Consider the following 19,539-nt stretch of genomic DNA (forward strand, 5'->3'; position numbering starts at 1 on the left):
AAGGACGTCTGTTGGGCAGTGTGCTCAGCAACAGGGTGGTCCACTTGTTTCTTGGCCATAGTTTGTTAGTGGCCATCATGCGGACAGCTTGTTGCTTGCCATACCCGCATAGAATGCAGAACAGTGGTTGCAGCTTAGCTTGTAGATCATGTAACTGGTTTCATAGGTAACGCTGACTTGGATGGGACAGGTGATGTTTGTGACCGCATTGGAGTAGATGGTGGTGGGAGGATGTATGGGACAGGTGTTGCATCTAGGTCTATTACAGGGGTATGAGCCATGAGGTAAGGAGTTGGAAGCAGGGGTTGTGTACAGATGGACGAGCATACTGGGCAAGTTCAGTGGATGGTGGAATATGGCTGTGGGAGAGGTTGGAAGGATAGTGGGCAGGACATTTCTCAGGGACATGACAATAGGTGGTCAAAACTTTGGTGTAGAATGTAATTCAGTTGCTACAGTCCTTGGTGGTACTGAGTTAAGAGAGGAATGCTCCCCTGAGGCCAGATCGTAAGACATTGGGAGATGGTGGAAGACTTTGGTACAAGGTTAAGAGGATAATTACAGTCTATGAAGGCCTCAGTGAGAATGTCGGTATCTCGATTCCGATCACAAAGATGTCATCAATGAATCTGAACCAGGTGAGGGGTTTAGGATTCTGTGTGTTTAGGAAGGATTCCTCTAGATGGCCCATGAACTGGTTGGCAAATGTGGTGCCATGCAGGTGCCCATAGATATACCACGAATTTGTTAGTAGGTAATGCCTTCAAAGGAGAAGTAATTGTGGATGAGGATATATTTGGTCATGGCACTAGGAAGGATGTTGTTGGTTTAGAACCTGTCAAGTGTTGCAAAAGGTAGCGTTCAATAGTGGTAAGGCCATAGGTGTTAGGGATGTTTGTGTATATGCAGGTGCCATCAACAGTGACGAGCAGGGCACCGTGTGATAAAGGGATTGGAACAGTGGAGAGTTGGTGGAAGAAATGGTTGGTATCTTTAACATAGGAGAGTAGGTTCTGGGTAATAGGTTGAAGATGTTGGTGTACAAGAGCAGAGATTATCTCAGAGGGGGCACAGCAACCAGCCACAAATGGCATCGTGGGGTGTTGGGGTTTATGGACTTTAGAAAGCGTGTAGAAGGTAGGAGTGCAGGTTGTGGCAGGGGTGAGCAGAAAGATGAACTCCGGGGAGAGTTTCTGAGATGGGCCCAAGGATTTGAGAAGAGACTGGAGATCCTGTTGGATTTCTGGAATGGGATCACTGTGGCAAATTTTGTAGGTGGATGTATCTGACAGCTGGAGAAGTCCTTCCACCAGAAAATCCTAGTGGTGCAAAACAACAGTGGTGGAGCCTTTGTCCGTAGGTAGCATTATAAGGTTGGGATCAGATTTTAGATGGTGGACTGCGGTTCTTTCTGCAGATGTAAGGTTAGTTTGCTTGTTGAAGGATTTGGGGAATGGTGGTGAAGCCAGGTTGGACATTAAGAAATTCTGTAAAGTTAACAGGGGGTGATTTGGGGGCGTTGGGAGGGTGGATCATGGTTGGATGGAGGAGTGAACTGAGTCAGGCAGGATTCACCATTTGTGTCTGGTTGAGTCTGATTGTTAGGCAAGGTGGTGAAAAAGTGTCTCCACTTTATGGACTGAGAGAAGGAGAGAAGGTTTTTAGTAAGTCCTGCATGATAGAATTTTGGAGTGAGGCACAAAGTGATGCCTTTGGAAAGGACTGATTTTTCTGTTGGGTTGCTTTTGGAGGAAAGGTTCAGGACTGTGTTTCAGGTCTGTTTAGATTCTGTGTGGTGGTGGGAGGGAGTTTTGGAGGGTGGGGTAAATGTAGGTAGGTCTACGAGACAGGGTTTTTCAGCTGTGAGGGGATGTGGGGGAGGTTTGGAGGTTGTTGTAGTAATGGTGGACAGTGTAACTCCAAAGCCAGAGTGAGAAGTGAGCAGGGTGGAGAGTTTTTTGATGTTCTGTTGTGCATGTTGCTCTGGTTCCTGGTCAGCAAGAGTTTCAATGTGTATTATGGATTCCAAGAATTTGGGATTGCATAGCAGTAAAATTTTGTGGATGGAGAGAAGTTATTGCAAGGAGGTTTGGGCTTGGTTGATACAATTTTGCAGGACTATGTTGGTGAGGGCTAAAGACTGGCGGAATCTCAACAAATGGAGGTCATTGTGGAAGGAGGTGTGGCAGCCACCGGAGATGGGTAATTTGATGGTAAGGGCCGGCCGCGGTGGTCAAGCGGTTCTAGGCGCTCAGTCAGGAACCGCGCGACTGCTATGGTCGCAGGTTCGAATCCTGCCTGGGGCATGGATGTGTGTGATGTCCTTAGGTTAGTTAGGTTTAAGTAGTTCTAAGTTCTAGGGGACTTATGACCACAGATGTTGAGTCCCATAGTGCTCAGAGCCATTTTTTTATGGTAAGGTCATTTGGGAGGGGGGGGGGCGGGGGTCCATGAGAAAAGCAGCAATGCAGGAACAGTATGTGGGACTGGGTTCTGGCTAGGGATAAGGAAATGTTTCAGTACTGATACAGATGGAAGGAGCAAGGATCCATGGTGTTGGAAAAAATGTGAAAAATTACATAAATAAAGTAGAATTGCGTCAGAAGAAGTTCACAAAAATACACCCAAATACGTGGGAAAAATCATGAGAAGGGAGAAACGGATGAGAAAGTGGTAAACAAGATGAAATCTGAGGGAGTCGATCATAGCAAAAGTTGAAAACTCCCTAAATTTGCAAGACATCACAATGAGATCAAAGAAACAATATAAATAATTTAAAAAATATTTTACTGTGGGAGCAGGTCTGTGGGTGCATAAGTGTGAAGAAGGGGGCGGCAGATATGAATGGATAAGGTGAAATGAGTGGGTGGAAACTGGGACAGAATGGAGAAAATGTGGGAGGTGGGAAAGGGTTTATAGCATGAGATACAAGATCGTCTGGCACCAGAAAGGTTCAGGAAATAACAAGCAAAAAAATTGGAGAGTAACACAGGGAGAGTGATCAATTTCAAGGTATAGGCTTAATAAAATTGGAGGGAGTAATGTGTGACACTGCACCAACAATCAGCATTGTCTTGTAGCAGTCTGTTGTGTGCAACCAACATGATTGATACAGTGTGGCTCATAAGTACAGTGTGCAATGCAGTTTGTAAGGCAACAAGAGAAACAAAGGAAAGAAGAGAAAGAAGGACAGGCATCAAGTATAGTAATGCATTAAAAAATATCAACAACGGAAAACAGCACTGTTTAGAGAAGAAAAGCCATCAGGCAAAAATCAAATGGAATATCCAGGACAGAATATTATGAAAAGGAAAGTTGCTACCCACTACATAACAGAGATGCTGAGTCACAGACAGGTACAACAAGAAGGCACAATAAGCTTTCGGCCAACAAGGCCTTTGTCAAAAACAGACTACAGACACACACGCAATCATACAAATGTAATTCAGACCCCCATGACTGCAGTTTCTGGCACCTGAAGCCACACTGTGAACAGCAGCAGCAGCAGCAGTGTGCTATGGGAGTGGCAACTGGGTGGGGGTAAGAAGCAAGCTTGGGCAGGGAGGGGGGACACCAGGGTAGGGGTGGGGGACAGTCAAGTGCTCCTGGGGAGTGTACAGGGATGACGTGGAGAAAAGGTAGGCCAGCTAGCTGCAGTCAGGAGATTATACAGAGGTCCCTGCAATGGAAACACTTTTTCACCACTGCCCCTACCACAATCAGACTCAATCAGAGACCAGTGTTGAACCCTGCCTGACTCAGTTCACTCCTCCATCCAACCATGATCCACCCCCCAATGTCCCCAAATCACCCTCTGTTAACTTTCCAGAATTTCTTAACCTCAAACCTTGCTTCGTCACTGTCCCCCAAATCCCTCAACATGCAAACTAACCTTACGTCTGCAGAAAGAACCGCTGTCCACCATCTAAAATATGATCCTCACCTTATAATCCTAACTGTGGACGAAGGCTCCACCACTGTTGTTTTGAACCACAAGGATTACCCGGCAGAAGGACTCAGCCAACTGTCAGATACTTTCACTTACAAACCTTGCCACAGGGACCCCATTCCAGAAATCCAACAGGATCTCCAGTCTCTCCTCAAACCCTTGGGCCCATCCCAGAAACTCTCCCCAGAGACCATCTCTCTGCTCACCCCTACCACAACGTGCACTACTACCTTCTACTTGCTTCCTAAAGGCCATAAAACCAAACTCCCAGGATGCCCCACTGTTGCTGGTTACTGGGCCCCCATTGAGAGAATTTCTGCTCTCGTAGACCATCACCTTCAGCCTGTTACCTGGAACCTACTCTCCTAAATAAAAGATACCAACCATTTCCTCCATTGACTCTCCACAGCTCCTGTCCCTTTACTACGCAGTGTCCTGATCATCACTGTTCATGTGACCTCCCTTTACACTAACATCTGTAATGCCCATAGTCTTGGACACCACCTTCCCAACACCCAATGGATTCCAAACCAATAACTTCCTTCCTAGTCACCATGACCAACTATATCCTCATCCACAATTACTCTTCCCTTGAAAGCATTACCTACAAACAGATCCATGATATGGCTACAGGCACCCACTTGGCACCATTCTATGCCAACCTGTTTGTGGACCATATAGAGGAATCCTTCTGAAACACCCAGAATCCTAAACTGCTCACCTGGTTCAAATTCACTGATGGCATCTTTGCGATCTGGATCAATGGTGAGGACACCCTATCCACATTCCTCCAGAATCTTAACAGCTTCTCCCCCATTTGATTCAGCTGGTCCCACTCAACACAATAAGCCACCTTCCTAGATGTCGACTTCTATATCAAAGATGGCTACATCAGTACATCTGTCCATATCAAACCTGCTAACCACCAGCAATACCTCCACTTTGACAGCTGCCACATGCTCCATACCAAGAAGCCCCTTCCATGCAGCCTAGCCAACTGTGGTCATTGCATCTGCAGTGACAAGCGGTCCTCTCAAAATATACCGAGGGTCTCACTGAGGCCTTCACAGACTGTAATTATCCTCCCAACCGTGTACAAAAACAAATCTCCCATGCCTTGTCTTTCCAGTCTTCCACCATCTCCCAAAGTCTCACCATCTGGCCACAGGGGTGCATTTCCATCGTAACTCAGTACCACCCAGGACTGGAGCAACTGAATTACATTCTCTGCTGGGGTTTCAACTACCTCTTGTCATGCCATAAAATGAGAAATGTCCTGCCCACTATCCTTCCCACCCCTCCCACAGTCATATTCTACTGTCCACTGAACCTACACTATACTCATCCATACCTACACAATATACCTGTCCATACCTTCACAACCCCTGCTGCCAATCCCTCACCTCATGACTCATATTCCTGTAATAGACCTGGATGTAAGACCTATCCCACACATCCTCCCACCACCGCCTACTCCAGTCCAGTTGCAAACATCACCTGTCCCATTAAAGGCATGGATTCTTGTGAAACCAGTCATGTGATCTACAAGCTAAGTGGCAACTAATGTGCTGCTTTCTATGTGGACATGATAAGCAACAAGCTGTCTGTCTGCATGATAGGAATAGCTGCTGACTTCAGTCATAGTTGAAAGCAATGACATGTCCAAATTCACTGACTTAAAAAGAACTTTGGCTTCAAAATAAACTTGCAACCCACTAGAGTAAATGCACAGTCAGCTACCTGTATTGATAATATCTGAACAAATCATGTATTTGAAGATGTTTATAAATTTTGCATAGATTAAGGAACCTCTGACCACTCTGCATTGTTCATTAAACTACCAAAAATTAAAAAAGAAATTTCATGTGACAAAAGCTGTATGAAAAGGAACTTCAATGAAAAAAATTAAATTACATTTATAAATAAGTTGGGAGAAGTTTAATGGCCTTACAACAGCTGTATTTCGAGTAATAGTAACTTCAACAATTTGTTAAGTAGTTTCTTGAAATATTTAATGAAACTTTTGCATGTAGAACCAAATGCAACAAAATGACTAATAAACTTAAATGGATAACCTAGGGTATAAAAATTTCTAGTGCCAGGAAGAGGAAACTCCACAGTGAACTGAAATATTATAGAAACAGATGTTTTATTGAGTATGTTCCTCATTATAAAGCTACATTTAAAGAAGTTGAGAAGGAAACCAAACAAATGGCAAACAAGAAGTTATTGTACAATATAAAAGCAAAACAAAAGCAGTGTACTCTGTTGTCAAATCAGAGTTGAGTGTTTAGAGTTAGCAGTAATGAAATATCTAGGCTTAAAGTAGATGATAGCTTTATTGTAAACCCAGCTCAAATATCAAAGTGTTTGACTGAATTCTTCACAAATGTGGCAAGGTCCAATGTTGATGTAGCAGAGTACCAGAGTAAAGTAAATCATTTTGGAATCCACCAAGAAGCTAAGTATCTTATGGATTTTAAAAATGTCACAATAGAGGATGTGGAAAATGTTATATTAAAGTGATTAAAATAGTGTGTGGCATACTAGCACCTCCTCTTACTAAAATATTCAACCAGTCTTTTGAACAGGGATACTTTCCAGATGTTTTGAAGTATGCCAAAGTCAGACCTCTGTTCAAGAAAGGGTCAAGGGAAGACATGGAAAACTGTCAGCCTATTTCTATTTTTCCAATCCTGTCAAAAGTGTTACAGATAGTATCTGCAAACCAGATCAGAAACTTTATTGTAAAAAGTGATATTATTATAAACAACCAATTTGGATTTCAACCAGGAAAAACACTCTGGATGTAGTGAACAACTTTATCAAAAAGGTAGGCAAATCATTGGATCAGAGGAATAAAGTTGCAGGTATCTTCTGTGATCTCACAAAAGCATTTGACTCTGTGAAACATGACTTGCTTGTCTGCAAAGCTGACAAATACGGGATTATGAACAATGCTCTAAATTAGCTAACATCATACTTACACAACAGAAAACAAAGGGTAAATACCTGTATCACTTCAATGCAGTGAATAATTATTCTAAGTGGAGTACATTATCACAAGGTGTGCCTCATGGCTCCATTTTGGGGCCAATTCTGTTCCTATTCTACATAAATAACTTACCCATACACATAAATTCCCCATTAGTTCTGTCTGCAGATGATATTTCTGTTTTAATACAAGAGGATGATGCAGAAAAAATTCTGAGTTTCATGATAAACACACTGGATACTTTAGAAAACTGGTTCCAGTTAAATGGGTTGAATCTGAACATTGAAAAACCCCTTACGGTACATTTCAAAACCAAATATTCAGAATGTGTGGAATTTAAAATACAACATAACAATCAACCTATGAAAGAAGTTGACGTGGCCAAACTCCCGGGACCAAGTATCGACAAGAATAGACATATTGACTTCCTATCAAATAAACTAACCAGTTTTGCATTAGTAATGCAAATAAGAGCAAATTCCACTGCTTTAAGTAAACAAAAAAGCTTATCATAGTTATTTTGAATCTTTTGTTAGACATGGGTAATTTTCTGGAAGTTCAAGTAGTGTATCTCGAATACTGAAACTGCAAAAGAAAATTGTCCAATATATGTGTACTGCATAGCAGAGTCTTGCCACCCATTATTTCAGAAACTACAAACCCTAATTATTCCCTCCATATACAGTTATGAAATTACAATTGTCCTACACAGCAGACAAAAATTAAGTGAGGAGAATCATTTTAACCATATATATAAAACAAAAAATAAAAATAAACCCACACACCAGTTGAAATTATATACACGGATTCTGCAGTATATGGGGATGACAATATTCAACAAGTTTAATGGCCAAAAACATATTTAATTTGAAGCTTTTAAAAAAGAAAAAAAGAGAGAGAGAGAGAGAGGCTACAGCAGATACTGTGGGAGAAATGCTACTATTCAATAGAAGAATTCACATGGGATGAAATGATAATTTGAGCAAGGGGTAATTAAGTGTTAGATTTTATTTTATGTACATATAACAAAATTATATAATCATTATTATATTGTTTTTTAACATAGCTGTTTTTTGTTTACAGTGAAATTTTACTGTTTATTTTACAATTTGATGTGTCTCCTGTACCTGAATCAAATGATTCAGTTTATGTAATTTATGAGAGAAATAAACCACAATTCACAATGTCAACTGTTTTGCTGGACTGGGGCTTGAACCCGGATTTCCTACTTACCATAAGAGGTTGCCTTAAGCACTTTGGCTATCTGAGCATGCCTCCAGGACCAATCCAAACTTCCATATGTTATGTAGTCACAACTCTTATACTCGCACGTAATTTGATTCGTGCACAGGGAGCCAAATATTACATTATCATTTCATCCCATTGAAGCATGGAGACATTGTTGATAGTTACAATGTCCATAATTATACAGTGTCTGTAATCATCATTGACAGTATCTGTTGTCTCAGGCATCCAGACATGTGTGAAGGATACTTTACTGTGACGACAATGATAAACACAGATATATTTTAAGACTGTACAACAGAATTCAATTATGGATGGTACTGTTACCTGTTTTTACAGATGGGTGTCACCTGTGACTTCTTTCAGTCACTGAGCCAGGTTTCTGTCCAGGTGATCAGCAGTATGTTGTAGTTATAAGGGAGGCAAACTCAGCTGCAAATTCATATAGCATCTGACAGGGATTCCATAATGGTATTAAGAACAGAGAAACTCACCTGTAATTTGCCATTTGTAAGAGCAGGAACACCAGATATGGGCTTATTGTAATGGAGATTTGGAGGAATACATTTTGTTTTCATTGCTATAACAAGTTTTACGATTGAACAAAGTGATGAAGATGCTTCAGTGTGTCCAATATTTGACTTCACAGACCCCAGAAGTAGAGGATTCTTTCTATCTTTAAGGAGAACTTCATCCACTGCATTGAGCTCCTCTCGATCATTTCCCTGCAAAAAAAAAAAAAAAAAATGTTTAAAATATAACATAAAATAAAAATTCTTCGTTATTCTAATTGAGAAGCAAGTGGGCATAAAGAGAGTAAAGCAATTAATTTCAATAAACTGGTGATAGCCCCTGGTTTCCATTTTATATGCAATGCTGTTTCCAAACATAGTATTATGGGAAAGAGAAACAACATAACAGGTCTTCCATTCAATGTCAATAAAGAAAGATGGTAATCATAAGTATTTTTCATATTTATGCCACAATATTGTAACAGTGCTATGAAAAAAGTTAATGTCAGTATTATTAAATGACAATGGAAATTCACTATAATGAATCTTACTCACAGAAACAAAAATATTTCCTCACAGATATGACTCAACTTCAAAAAGTAAGTTACACAAAGTAACTTTAATGGAATCCTTTACTGCACTTGAAAGTTATGCAGATACATGACACTTTTTCAGCATAGTTACCATATCTCTGTACACAACGATCAGACATTTCTACCAACTGTTCAATGATAGAAGTTCGCTCATTGGTGGCAGAGTCATTCAAGAACCTCTACGTCAATGTCCTTGTCACTGGAAAAACATTCCCCATGCCCCTCCCACATCCTTCTCCCCCCCCCCCCCCCCCCCAGATCCTAGATGTTCATTCAGCTTGCCCAAAGGATTACATGGATACTGTCATCTGTGGACAATGGTGACAGCCCTCCTTCCCTATCAATACCATCCATGTCTGTGTGGCTTTAATCAAATTGTTGGCACCATATCACTTCTGCTGGATGCGACATTGAATTTGGAACACATACCGCAGGTATTTCATGGTGAAACAGTGTGCAATTTAGATGTTTTTCCCACAAACATTGCATTGTCCTGCATATTTCAACTTTCAAGTACATTTTAAGCTGCCACATAGTTTCATTCCCACATTGTGATGCACCTGTTATCTACAAAAAAAGATGATAGAAAGTCCTTCAAAAAAGCTGTTCAGTCAACAGTAAGCATAATCTACACCAACATTCTCTAAAAAAACAACTAAGAGATGTATTTATTCTGTCATATTCCTTGATACATTGAAAGTACAGGAGCTATTTCAATGGGTATTGGTCTTTTCATTTTATGTCATGACACATTATCAACATATCCTCAGTATAATTTTCAGACAGATCATTAAGGATTTACTTTTGGAGTAGTGATTGCACAAATAATGATTATGTGTGTGATCCTGTAGCAACAAGTAATTTTTTATTTATATTTCCTAATTACAATATACAATGTGTTTGTTTAAACTGGACTGACCGAATATTTCAAAAAATTGTGCATTTTATGAAAAAACGTTCCAGATGAAAAGTTAATATTTTCAAAGAAGATACCATCTGTCAGTGCTAAAACTGGCCAATCACCCCTATCCCTTCCCTCCCCCCCCCCCCCTCCACACTCACACACACAATTTTATAGCAGATTCAGATTCAACACCAAATAATACCTAGGCTTTACTTGAAACACCTTTCTCCATTCATCGTAGATGGCAGTGTAATTGACAAATTTCAGTTTTGCCATTTTTGCCATTAAGAATTGACTCTTTACCCTTTACATTTCATTTGCAATAAAACTGCCAACTTTTTTGTTCTAAACAACTAATATTTTTGTTAAAAATTTAATTTAGTTTTGCAAATCTGATTTTGCAGTAAAACTTTTAAAAATAGACATTTAAAGTGTGACAGACAGCACAGATAAAAGTCCTCTCACTTGGAAGATGGAATGGTGCGCCATGGTCTTCAACAATGAAAGCAGATACTGCCTGCACTCAAGTGATGGCTGTCTGCATATATGATCAACTTTCCCTATTTAACACGTTAAATGTGGAAACTAATTACCATATGAATACCAGACTTGGTAGCATTAATGCCAAGGACATGGGGAAGAGAAATGATGCAGAATCAATTCAATTGAAACAATTTTAATGTGCTGCTATGGTACATCATACTATTACATACCGGTACCATTACTGCTACAAAACGGGCTCACTATGGTGCCAGAAGAGTCCAGAGGAGCCTGAAAGTGCAGGATTGCATTATGCACAGCAGAACAAAGCATGTTCATAGGTATGCAGGCTACCTCTTTTGATATGCTGTGCTTCAGATGAGCACATGTGTGAATGTTCCCCTGGTAAACCCTGCCCAAAAGATAGCCACACAACCAGAAAGCACAGGGAATGACATCAGGTGATCATGCCAGCCAAACATTTGGAAATGATCAACTGATAATTCAATCGTTTCCAATGTGTCTCTCCCCTTTAGGGTGGGTATGACATGCTGGTAAAGCATGTCACAGTAACGCTAGCCAGTTACACTGCATATCTTTGGTTCTTGAGTGCCAACCTGTTCAAAAAAGGATGGGCCAATGATGTACATATCTGTGAAGCCACATCATAAGGTGACACGTTCACCATACAGAGGAACTTCATTCACAGTGACTGGATGTGAAGATCCCCACAGTCAGCAATCCTGTGTGTTCACTGCACCCGTCAGAGAAATATGAGCTTTGTCTGTCCATAGGATGTTCCAGTGCCAGCCCTCATCAACTTCAGTCCTTGTGAGAAAGTGGAGAGCGTACTGTGGTGCAAGCTGCTGTATGATATGGATCTTTGTACAGATACCATTTGAGAATGGTTTAAAGCACCTTCCATACAGTGGACCACTGGATACTGGATGTTCAACTGTCGTGACACAGCACACGCACTGCCTGACAATTGGCAATTATGCGCAGTATTGTCTGCCATAGAAACACTGATTTAATTAAGTACCTATGATGCAACTAGTCATCGGCCTATTCCCGGAGCGATGCCCATTTCTCCAGTTGATTAGAACTACTTCATCATGCTATTCACAGCACTTGGAGAAAGAAAGCCCTTCCATAATCCTTTGAGCCATTGATATTCTCCAAGTGCAGCTGCAGCATAATTGTGGTTTTGATAATAGAGCTTCACCAGTAATACCCAAGCTCATGTCAACACGTCAACAAATGCACTGTGACTGGTCAGGTGTGTGAGACTATGAATCACGATGACTGATCATGGCATCTACTGGCCATAGAGGTGCTGTGACACATGGAAATCATGCACCCCATACTCTGGACATTAATGCTACCAAGTTTGGTACTTGCATGCTAATTAGTTTCTGTGTTATAACATGTTAAATAGGGAAAGTTCAATTATAACCATGCACTAGACCTGGTGAGTGCTGTCTCATAGGGGGCATTCATCCACGATACAGTGGCCCCACCCCAGACATTATGGTCTGGGGTGCAATAAGCTACAACTCTTTTTCACCTTTGATGTTTCTGGAGGGAATGCTAACCAGCACTCATTAAATGTAGAATATTGCTAGACACACTCTTCTGTCATACTTGCAACATGACGGTGATGTGTTGTTCCAACAGGATAATATTCACCCACAAACTGCCTGTGAAACTCAATGTGTTCTGCAAAATGTGCAGCAACTTCCCTGGCCAGCACGATCTCCAGTCTTGTCTCCAATAGATCCTATGTGGAACATGAGGGAATGAGAAGTGACTTGTGTGACTCGTCAATCAACAACTCTTACAGGACTAAGTGAACAGGTCTAGCAGACATGGGATAATGTATTCCAGGACAGTGTTCTCCATTAACTGGATGCCAGAGTCAGTATGTGCATTGTCACCCGTGGAGGCTAGGCCACATACTGATATGAGTCTTCCAGCATGGGTCAATACATGGTACCTCAGAACCGCCTGCGCTACTGATCTGTAAATGTAATCATTTCATGTACTCCACATGCACTATTGATTGCAACAATAAATCTTGAGTGAATTGGAAACCTCTAAAAGGGTGTACTAATTGTTTTCTGGCAATGTACATACATGCTTATTTGCTTCATGAAACTGTACAACTATTGAAAACATAGTAAGCTGGAAGATCTATATCCTAGAAAATAATTCTCATTTAAAATTATAGCAGTTTTTCATCCATTTATGCATTAACTTCATATAAATCTTTCTGTGTACATTTTCCAAGAGCCAGACTCAGTGTTAATAACTGTAAACATGCTTTAGGGATTTGTTTCCTCATCCACTACATTACTCAAGATAAATCACTGCACACTGCCTTCCCACTAAACCCCTGGTTAAGTTAATCATATAGTTAAGACCATCACTTTTTTATTGACCTTTTGTTTAACTTCCAAAAAGTCTTCTTTTTAAGAAAGTGAGACCCAATTTTGTTGACTATCTTCACAACAGTTTTCATAGTTTCCTTCAAATTTAAAAACTTTTCACACACAGACTGCTGGTGTAAATTGCTGTGATACACGAGAAACTATGTAAAACTTTCATCTCCTTGGCACTGAGTAAGAAAACCATTTTTAGAACCTCTTAAGGTGGAGCTCCATCTCTGGTAACATTACAAGCTTGTGGACAAGTATTATTTAGATAGGATAAGTTGCATCACAGCAAAAAATATATCTTCCCCTCTTGTATGCCCTGTCAAAGACATTACTTTCAGAAGTTCTTCTTTGACAATACCGCTTTTCTTTTTAAATCATCCTTACAAAATCTGGCACCAGTACAGAGTCAGTTACATCACTGGGCTCACCTAATTGCATTGAAAAATAATGACACTCATCCAAGCCTGTTTCCAATTGAGAAAAAACATCATTAGACATTGTTTCAACTCTTCTTGTCATCATTCTCAATGAAAGTTGCAAAGATTCAAAGGCAGACACTATTTATAGCCTGTTTATGAAATTCTGAAACAAGTCATCAGTTATCTCTCAAAATGCTTCATTTATGAATTCACCGTCTCCAAAGGGATTCCTCCTCTTCACCAATACATTCAAAACACAATCAGAAGGAAGTGTAGCAGCAACACTTTTCTCTACTGTTTTTGTGAACAAATGTTGCTAAAAACTTAATTTATTTTTAACTTTATTGATTTTTTTCTCTCATTTCAAAGTATAGAGGAAACTTGGCATGAAAGTATCTCTCAATGTTTGTCTTTTTCATAAGTGTAATAATAGCCTGTAGTAGTAAAAAAATGCATGTGCCATTTCTTTCTGTTATGAAAAATTTATGTTCCCATTCAGAATGAAAATGATAAATTTAACCTTTCTTCAATACATTACTAATTAAGATACTGATGCATGAAGTCATTGCACTACATATCATTTTCTTGATGCAAGATCTCATTTGAAGATCTTATTTATAAAATGGCCTTGATGGCCAAACACAAATTTTGAGATGACATTCAACTTTGGCATGGCAAACTGTGATGATGTTCTTGCAAAGTCTGTCAACATGTATGTGTACTCAATGCTGACAGCTCACACAAACTATCTACAGCATTCTGCCTGCATCCATTCTATGCACATGACACCAGAGAAGTTGGTAGTGCATCATAACGTCATCAAACTCACTGAATTCTCCTGACACATACCAAACTATTAATGTGTGAATATAAACGAAATAATGCAGCAACAAGTAGTGTGCAGGTGGCAGTTGATTCAAATAATGTGACAAATGTGTTTAGAAGTTCAGTTTAATGGTTCAAAAAGATTTCAGACTTGCAGCTGGTCGTCGTAAACTTCACTGGACGATATTTTGGCTGAACAACTGCCAGGAATCTTCAGGTGAGCCAAATGAGGACTGACAAAGACGTTCTCCGCTCTGTCTTATATAGTGTGCAGATAGTACTGCCACACATGCATTGCAGTCACAGAGACAGAAGGGCCACATCGCCCAGAGACAGTGCATTCGCTGGTGGAACTACAATACTCAGCTGCCATCAGTATTGTCGCTGGCCGCAGCTATCAAAGTTTTCTGGTATCTTTGTCTTGAGCAAATTTTGGAGATGACAGGATTTCATGTATTATTCAATTGGTAACCACTGTCACGGTTCATTAGATTTCCCGCAATACATATTTCAATGGATTCTTTGATAATGAAGTCCCAAAAAGTTGTTGCTGTGGCCAAAATCAAAGTTTTGTCATACTCCATTGAATGTCCGTTAGAAATACAATGTTCCACAACTGCAGACTTACTGGGTTGCAGTAGGCGAGTGCAACGTAGATGTTCTGTACAACACTCTTCCACAGTACATGTTGTCTGTCCTATATAGGCCATACCACATTGACACGGTATTTTGTAAAAATACCACATTGACATGCTATTTGGTAAAAATACTGTGTGGACGAGCATTGTACAGAACATCAATGTTGCACTCGCCTACTGCAACCCAGTAAGTCTGCAGTTGCGGAACATTGTATTTCTAATGGACATTCAATGTAGTATGACAAAACTTAGATTATGGCCACAGCAACAACTTTTTGGGACTCCATTAACAAAGAATCCATTGAAATATGCAATGCGGGAAATCTAATGAACCATGACAGTGGTTACCAATTGAATAACACATGGAATCCCATCACCTCCGAAATTTGCTCGAGACGAAGACACCAGAAAACTTCGATAGCTGCGGCCAGTGACAATACTGACGGCAGCTGAGTATTGCTGCAGTTCCACCAGCGAAGGCGCTGTCGCTGGGTGGAGTGGCCGTTCTGTCTCCACAACTGCAATGCATGCACAGCAGTACTATCAGCGCACTATATAAGACGGAGCGTAGAATGTCTTCATCAGTCCTTGTTCGGCTCACGTGAAGATGGCTGACAGTTGTCCAGACAAAATATTGTGCAATGAAGTTTACGACAACTTGCTGCAAGCCCAAAATCTTTTTGAACAGTTGATTCGCCGGGAAAATTTCAAATTTTATATTGAGTTTAACGAGCACACATATTCAACACTATGAAAAACACATCATTTTTGTTCAATGATTTTTCTTTTACACTCTCAGTATTCATGTGATCTACCAAATAAACAGTCTACCAGTAGATAGCAACTGATGTGTTGTCACCCCTGCTGTACACCACAGCATCATCAGAAAACAACCACAGACTGCTGCTCATTTTATCCATCATATCATTTGTGTACACAGAGAATAAGATTGATCCTGTCACACTTCTCTGGGACACACCAGACAATATCCTTGTCTCCCATGAACACTCACTTTTGAGAACAATATATGTTGTATTATTACTTACGAAGTGTTTGAATCACTCACATATCTTGGAACCTAATCCATAATCTCAGACCCTTGTTAACTGTCTGCAATGGGGCACCAAGTCAAACATTTTCCAGAAATCTAATGTATGGAATCTGGCTGTTGCCCTTCATCCATGGCTGGCAGGATGTCATTTGAGAAAAGGGCAAGCTGAGTTTCGCATAAGCAATGCTTTCTAAATCCATGATGATCTGTGAGCAGAAGGTTCTCTGTCTCAAGGAAATTGATTATATTTGAACTTAGAATGTGTACTACAATTCTGCAGCAAACCAATGTTAAGATTACTGGTCTGTAATTTTTTTCCAGGTGTATGGGATTTTGCACTGGGTGAGAGATGCAAAATAAAGGAAAACTAAGTAAGAGTCCATTGATATAATGTACTGTCTGTTAAATTGAACTTGGATTCCATCCAGATCTGGCAACTTACTTGTTTTCAACACTTTCAGTTGTTATTCAGTGCCAGGAATGTCTGTTACTATGTTCTCCAGGTGGGAATTTATGTGACAGTGAAATAATGGTATGTTTGTATGATTCTACTATAGGAATTATTTGTTAAGCACAAAATTTAATATTTCAGCTTTCCTTTAGCTATCTTCTGTTACCACACCAGACTGGTTAGTGAGTGACTGGACAGAAGCCTTCAACCTGCACAGCGATTTTACATAGTACCAGAATTTTCTTGAGTTCTCAGCAAGATCTTTTACAAAAGCATGACACTGGAAGTTTTTGTACGCTTCGCACATCAGTCTTTTTGCAGATGTATGACTTTCTACTGACTTTTGCCTCTCATCATTTGTGCATTCTGCTTGGAACCAAGAATGCAATTCCTTAGCATTTTCTGAACAAAGCCCCAGAAACAAGGAGAGCAGGAGAGAATTTGTCACTGTCTGATTAATGCTGTTGTCCAGGACAAAGTCAAGCCTGAATTTGATGCTACAGGTGACACGCAGCAGACAACACTTGATTTCTTTCCCTATTGCTCACCATTCCATATTGGCTGCCTTCAGTGGTGCATAGGATTCATCTGTCTGAATGTTCCATAGGAAACACACAACCGTTAGACTAGCAAGTCAATGGTCACAAATTTGTCATTAAAGATACACAGTTTTCACTTTTGTTAAGAGCATTATCTGAATTCTAGTTATTTCAAGCAGCTGCAAATTAGTATCTCAAATAATTAAAGAAACAGCGAATACTTTCATTTCAAAATCTTATTTTAAAAACTTCATGATGATAAAAAAATTCCACTTTTTTACCCTGGAAAGATATCTTGTTTTGTCAGTTTTATACAAGCATTTATTTTACAGTTCAGTGAAACTGACCATTAATAGTGATCAATTATAAAGCCCTTACTAAAATTATGAATATTGTCCCAAAATATTATCCCCTGTATAAATATCAGACTAATGAGAGACACTTCTAAATGCAGAGCAGGCTAAAACACAACTTTTTTATCAGTTTACTAGTGCACTGTCTCTTTTCCTTAAGAGTTTGACCTATTGTGACCAGGCCTGGTAATACCAGAAACTTCATGTCATGATTTGGCAGTTGTGTTATTTTAATTATGAGAGTGTGTAAAATAGCAGAATGGGACAATGTATTCACGATTTATTGATACCATGTCAACAGTACATTACAGTAGGAACATTGGTCATCATGTAAATTCATTGCAGTCAGTTATCCATTTTATATATCAACGTATCTGTACAAAACAAACCCTCTGCAGGACAGATTGCTGATTTCCATTGTAAGTTCAATATACATTATTTGTTACAGGTTGCCACCATAATATGAATGTAAACAGACAGAAACATTTTGATTTCTTGATTTTTTAGGCAGAAACCCCATCTGAACAGGTCTTGCAAGTCCCAAGGGTGTTGACTGACGACCAGGTCATCTTTAGCCGGTAGGTGTCACTGGACGCAGGTATGGAGAGACATGTCAGCACAGTGCTCTCTTGGCCATTGCCGGTTTTCATGAATGGAACCACTCTTCTTCTGTCAAGTAGCTCCTCAGTTGGCCTCACAAGGGCTGAGTGGACCCAACTTGCCAACAGCACTTGGCAGATCCCAACGGTCACCTATCCAAATGCTAGCCATGGCCAACAGTGCTTAACTTTGGTGACCTGAAGGGAACTGGTGTTACCACTGTGGCAAGTTTAGGCAGAGAACCTATACTTATATTTAACATAATGTTGTAAAAACACACCAGTAACTTTTAATTCAGCAGAATTTAAAATTAATTAATGTTTTCATGTAATGAACTGTTTGCTCAATTGGATCTGAGTATTTGTTGGAGATAATGCTTATAAAAATGTTACTCTACATGTAAATTCAAATCAGAAGTAAGCTTAATTCATCATTAAACTCTTCAGATTGGTGAAACTTTAATTTTAATCCATAAGAAGCAGGTACTCAACAATGTATGTACTTAATTTTCATTCTTGTTATTTAACATAAGGCACATGACTAAAACCATGGCAGAAAGGGTTAGATCAGTGCTAGCGCACTTCTGGTTTAGTTCTGTCATGTCAGTTCTGCATGTGTTACGCCACAGTCTGAGTGGTGTAACAAATTGTTACAATCTAACAATGGTGTGTCATTTACATTTATTTGTGATTAGTGTGCCAAAAAAAGTGTCCTGATAATGCAAACTGCATTGCAGGCACTACTATTTAGAGGAGAAATTATTTTATTTTGTAGTCCTGAGTCACACCTCCCACATGGTGCATTGCAAAACATTAAATATTGAAATGCCTGTTGCATTTCAAGTGGGTGCTTTTATTATCATGAGAACTGACAGAAATTATAAGGGAGAAAATTCATTGGCATTGTTTGAATGCAAATCTTGTCAATTTTGTCTGTGTGCATTGCTATTTTAATAGTTTGCGTTTTGCATTTCTGAGGTGCAGACAAGAAACAATATTGATTTCCAAGACGAGTTCATAAAACTAAGTAGAAATCACACACAGACTGGCCAGTGTACCAAACTAATAGATGTTAATCTGCCACATAGATTCTATCAAACTGCATGCCTATGAATTATCATCTCAGTTAAGCGAATGGAATCATGATTTCCTGCCAGAAAGGTCACAGATCATAGACAGAAAAATCTTCTAGTGAAACCAAAGTGATATCTCAGGTTCCCCAAGAAAGGCCTTGTGCCATTCTTAATCTGTATTAATGATTCAGGATAGAATATGAGTCCTCTTAGATTGTTTGCACATTAATTTACAGCTAAAGGGCACGAATTGGTCAATAAATGATACACAAAATTGCAAATTATCTGAATGAATACGTTGCAAGGAAAGTTATGACAAAAATTCCCAGAAACAGATGTAGTTTCTGTGGGGGAAAAAAGAAAGTACTATGATAATGTTACCTATCATAGAGCTTGAATTCATGAGAACACCACAAATGTTTAAAAAAATTAAAATTTGGCAACTATAAATTAACTTCAACTTAGGTAACTTACC

At 39.6% G+C, this 19,539-nt stretch overlaps 1 protein-coding gene across 1 annotated transcript in view; it reads right to left on the bottom strand.

Moving 5' to 3' along the window:
• Positions 1-19,539, bottom strand: part of LOC126262867 (fatty acid synthase-like) — a 379,208-nt gene that overhangs the window by 284,006 nt on the left and 75,663 nt on the right. Inside the window, exon 7 of the mRNA XM_049959735.1 lies at positions 8,684-8,914. Within this exon, the coding sequence (XP_049815692.1) occupies positions 8,684-8,914 (231 nt within the window). The remainder of the gene's footprint in view (positions 1-8,683; positions 8,915-19,539) is intronic.

The sequence above is a fragment of the Schistocerca nitens genome, chromosome 6 (genome assembly GCF_023898315.1).
Source record: "Schistocerca nitens isolate TAMUIC-IGC-003100 chromosome 6, iqSchNite1.1, whole genome shotgun sequence".
NCBI classification, from domain to species: Eukaryota; Metazoa; Arthropoda; class Insecta; order Orthoptera; family Acrididae; genus Schistocerca; species Schistocerca nitens.